Here is a 5,163-nt window from a genome sequence, read left to right on the forward strand (position 1 = left end):
TATTTCAATGTATAGGCTATTCAATGTTACACACCACTTGTTCAATAAATTGATAAGATATCGATTTTTTGTGATAACACACATAGTCTGGATATTTCGAATTAATTAAAAATCAAATCCCCATCTATTCCTATCCAAGCTATCGTGGAACATAGCCTCCTGGTCTAAAATTGCCCGGCTTTTCCAACCCCAATAATCTTACAGTCGCTCCAATAAGAATGAACACATTGATGTATGGTATCATGCTGTAATACCGCAAACACGTTTATATTCTTAAGGAAAAAGAGGGGAAACACACAATTAACATCAGTTTACTGTACAAACAAAAGAAACCGTTTAAATAATCATATATAGCTAATTAGTACACATATCATCAATCATTTGCCACACAATGTGCCTCTCATTCGCGTCATTTTTTCAACGAAAATGCGTAATTTAGGAAATTGTGTATTGCTCCAGCTACCCGGGCGTCACTATCCTGAACTTGGGACATGGAGGAAGGCTCGAGAGATCGCATATCCGGGTCATGATAACGCGAAATGAAATTAATTTTGTGACTAAATGCTGATCCTCTACCTGACTCGACAGCTAAATTACTGCATGTATCCAGAATAACATTACCAGAGTTTTTTTATACTATTGGAAAATAGCTGTAGGTGTGATACGTTTCAGCATTGTACACTAATTAACCATGATTGGGACTTCGGAACAGGCGAACATTATTCGAAAATCAGGTAACGGTGGAGGGCGGGAGGTCAAAAAGGCAACTCGTACATGATTCCTAAATTCTTATAAAATTCTGAAAACCACACACGTCAGTTGTATCGTGTCTCATGCAAAGAAAAAAATATGCGCACTCTGGCATCGAAAATTAGCACCTCGTCTCTTTTTTTATAGAAATTTAAATCCGCACGCCTGCATCACGCACCAACGTTTTGCAGTTGTCTTTTCAAATTGTTTTGCTGGACGTAGGTCGTTAAGTGTTATCGGTGGCCAAATTCAAAGGCCTAGGGTGAATATCCTTTACGATTTTGTCGATAGAAATTACAATCATCCTACCTCTTCTCCTGAAAAAAAGGGATGTGTTTTATATCAACCGTTGTATTCAATTTTTTTTTAATAAATTCGACGGCTCTATAACATATAGAAATATGTTATGATAAGAAATTAGAAATCAACTTTGAGTCGCCAATCATCATTTTTACTTTTACTTTATATCTTTTATCGAGAAATATATGTCATGTTTAATAAGAATATTCGCCGCTAGTCCAGCATACTGCATTCTAGTGTGAGTCTAGAGTTATACGCTGCGTTCTTCGGCCTGTGTTAATAGCAGTTGGCCGCCGACGGTCAACAGCTAGAGTAAACTATGAGTAGAGGAGGCAACTTGATGACCATTCAAATGTAAATTATCTAGATAACTATATAAATTGGTTGGACGTAATTTGGAGAACACATCGCGGTTATTGGATGGGTCTTTTATGTTGATGTGACGATTCTTTTGTCCTAAATAACGTTGGGAATGTTTTTGATCTGAGAATATGGATCTAATCTGAAACGATTTTTTAGTGAAACGATATTGCTACGATATCTCTCCACCAAAGTGAAACGATTTTATACAGTGTGACGATCTCTCTCGTCGACGTCTCCGTTTTATCTTTCGACGGTGTCTTTGCCGGCGCACACGACCCATTTTTTAGTCGCCGGTTGCTACAACCTATTTTTAAGCAACCGTTCAGCAATCGATCGCTTGGTGTCACCCGTCTCCTACCACTGGCGACAGACAAGCTATTATCTTTCCTGCCAAACATCTGTATCATGTGATTTGTCAAGATGACCGCGCCTTTGCCTCGGAGTCACCGTATTTGGAAGTATCACATGATAATTATTCGCTCTCTCATTGGCTAGTTGATGAGTCGCTTGTCGCTAGGTGTATCCAGCTACCGTACACGGGCAACTCCCGAGCGATCGGTGAGCAATTTGTCGGCGACAAGCAAATCTCTATCAAACATGTTTGCTATTGGGCGACGAGGAGCAAATCCTTTCGACAACGAGCAATCGCTGTCTCCCGTTGCCGCAGACGAGCGATTTTTTTCTTTCGACGATTAGCAAATCGGCCGATTGCTCGAGAATTGCTCGAAAACGTCGCCCGTGTGCGATAGGCTCGTATAATATGTTTTATCTAATGTAGATGAAAGCAAAAACCGTTACAATAATTGTAACGTTTTTTACGGCATCAAAAAAGCATGGAGCTTGACGAAACAAATTGAAGCGATTTATACAAGAAGTAGTTGAATGAAAGTATAGTTAGGCTGAACCTGACAACACATAATAAGTGCTAGCATCGAAATTTGATTATTTCGATTTTATTTTTGGTGTCATTGAAATTCGTAAATAAAGAATCAACTGTCATTGTACTTAGCATAGCTTCGATTGGGTTTCATATTTCTACATTTTCTACAAGGAGGCCTTAAAGAGTCGTCCCCGGGTAGAGGTCAAAACTTGGTTTACTTTCTCAAGTTGCTGGAGACTACATGGTTGCAAAGTATAGGGTAGACGATGCACTGCAAACTGATTTAGCTTTTGGATTAAAATCATGACCTTAAAATCGCCTGACTAATACATACAAATGTATACACCGTAGTCGGTCCCAAATTCGTCACGTTTAACACACTGGACCTCAGATTCCAACCGCGCGATTAACACCTTAATGATTCTTCTATAACGGTACTGATTCTTATCATCTCTCCTGTTCTACATACAATCGATTGATGCTTGAAAAAAGAATTAATATCGGATCTATGATTCGTCTGAAATTTGAATGCATCAGGGGCCATCAGTTTTCCTGGGATTCACAACCATTAATAAACAAAGAACCTCTTGGAAATACTATTTTCCCTGCTGCTATTGTATTAAGTGGTAACACTTATCAGAATATTTCAGATTTTGCGTCTTTTATGAATTTATCTATCATTGGTTCAACAAAATACTTTCATGCTCAAGATGTTTATTTATCACCCCTTATCAATGCATTTTGGCTGGAAAACCGTTTGTCTGTTATTCAAGCTGTTAAAAATTTGCCGAAAATTGTTCTAAGTGGGGATGGACAATGCGACAGTCCAGGGCATTGCGCTAAATACTGTGTTTATTCATTCATGTCGGAAGATAGTAAGGTACTGGACATTCAGTTGGTGCAAGTAAGTGAAGTAAAGAATTCCCAGGGTATGGAGAAGGAAGGATTTTTGAGGGGGATGAAAGCCCTTGGAGATGCAGGGATAAATCCTAGTTCTATTTTCACTGACAGGCATATCCAAATAGAAAGTGTGATGAATAATACGTTTTCTCACATAAGTCATCAATTCGATATGTGGCATTTTGCTAAGTCAATACTTAAAATGATTAACAAGAGATTGAACCAAAAGGGAAATGAGTTGTTGGAAAAATGGAAACAGTCGGTTATAAATCATTTGTGGTGGTGCGCATCAAGTTGTGATGGAGATGTCCAAATCCTTAAGGAAAAATGGGTGTCTTTACTGCATCATGTAGTAAATAAACATAGATGGAAAATTGGTTCAGTGTACCATGAGTGTGCCCATAGACGCCTTATTCGTAAACAAGTAAAAGAAACAGAGTGGATGACGAAAAATAGTCAGTCCTTTGAATCTTTGAAATCTATCGTATTAAATACAAGAATTTTGAAGCATATCGCTAAATTAAGTGAATTCTGTCATACAGGGCCTGATAAAGGCAAAAAACGGTTCAGGTTTGAATGTACGAAAAGAAAAAAGGATTGGATTTGTCGTCCCATTATGGAAAAAAAATCATATCAATACGTTCACAATATTTTGTTGGAATATTTACATCAAAAAAAAATAATTGTGGTAGATTAGTTCTTGTTGAAGTTTTAAACCCGAAAAAGCACATTTGTCAAAAGCGCCTGTACCAAGACCAAATACAGAAGAGTTGGTAAAAAACAGAATTTCTCGTTTTAAGAAGGAGTAATATCCTATAGAAGCTTTTTATTAATGAAATTAAACTTGGATGTGTATTTTTTAAAGTCAAATTCGACACCCGCTTGTAGATATAAGAAATAATAAACCATTGACATTGAATATCCAATAACAACTCTTGTTGACTTACTTATGGATTTATTTCATACACAAAGAATGTATAAGGATTATAAGAATTATTCATCAAATAACTTAAAGCCGACGTTAACGTATTTTTGCTACAACACATGCTGGTATCACTTGTCTGTTGTGTTTGCCCAAACGATCATATATCCAGAGAATGAATTGTCTGTATGCTGCTAGTCTCATTGATCTGAAAAGTTTCATTCATTTTATAACACCATATTTCTTGATCTAGATAACTTAAGAATCTCTTGACTGTTTCTTTTTTACTCACTTGTTTGGAGCTGGATTATCGGGTACTGGATTGTGATAAAACTGACAAATCATCAGCAATGCCAGGCATACCACAACATCATTGACACAAACATTTTCAAAATTTCCACATTCAGTGACACAGTTCTGTTCCTCGCTTAGATTAAGTTTTTCACGCAAATGGTCCCATTGTTCACGGCAACAAAAACTCTCCCTCTCAGTAGGCATTAATTGGCAATTTCCACAGAGACACCAAAACATATCACCGCTGCGGTCTGCTCCCTGGGGCTGGGCAATATCCTGACCCGGATCCGGGATGAACTGGTTTTCATCATCGTCGTCAGTACTGCTGCCTGAAGAGCGACTGACTCGCGGTTCATACATGAATGGCTGAATAGCTGCTGCTGCATCATTCGCACGTATTATTTCATTGGGCCCAGCTGAGCTCTCATCACTACTGCTGTCCGAAAAACTGTCATAATTGTTGCTTTTAGATGAAGATAATCTTTTGTCATTGGCCGCCATTATTGTGAACCACAGCAACTGATAGATCGCGCAAATCGTGTGGTGTCTTCTTAACCCAGATTGAAACTGCGCAAACTGCGCTGAGACGCCGCACCGTGACGTCACAGCTCTATCGCTATGCGCGGAAAGATGGCGGCACCCACGCGAGATTACAAATTATTATTTACTCATTATTTAATTTATGATTTGTTTAACTTTCAATAAACGAACAAAAAATCTCAAGGTGGAGTTCCCCTTTGATAATTCTGTTACA

The 5,163-nt window shown here is 38.1% G+C and overlaps 1 protein-coding gene across 1 annotated transcript; it reads right to left on the reverse strand.

The window, feature by feature from the left end:
* Positions 1 to 4,205: 4,205 nt before the first annotated feature.
* On the reverse strand, positions 4,206 to 4,910 carry LOC141911549 (uncharacterized). The gene is made up of 2 exons (XM_074802538.1): positions 4,408 to 4,910; positions 4,206 to 4,323 (listed from the first exon to the last, which is right to left on the reverse strand). Exons 1-2 carry the CDS (start codon positions 4,908 to 4,910, stop codon positions 4,215 to 4,217), a joined length of 612 nt encoding a protein of 203 aa, XP_074658639.1. The 3' UTR covers positions 4,206 to 4,214.
* Between the last annotated feature and the right edge of the window lie 253 nt (positions 4,911 to 5,163).

This window comes from Tubulanus polymorphus, chromosome 10, assembly GCF_964204645.1.
Source record: "Tubulanus polymorphus chromosome 10, tnTubPoly1.2, whole genome shotgun sequence".
Classification (NCBI taxonomy): domain Eukaryota; kingdom Metazoa; phylum Nemertea; class Palaeonemertea; order Tubulaniformes; family Tubulanidae; genus Tubulanus; species Tubulanus polymorphus.

What these genes read in the sequence shown, in the direction of transcription:
- LOC141911549 (XM_074802538.1), bottom strand. Translation starts at nt 4,910, where the DNA reads ATGGCGGCCAATGACAAAAGATTATCTTCATCTAAAAGCAACAATTAT. An exon ending in GATAATCCAGCTCCAAACAA is followed by an intron (nt 4,324 to 4,407) that starts GTGAGTAAAAAA and finishes GAAACTTTTCAG; the next exon opens with ATCAATGAGACTAGCAGCAT.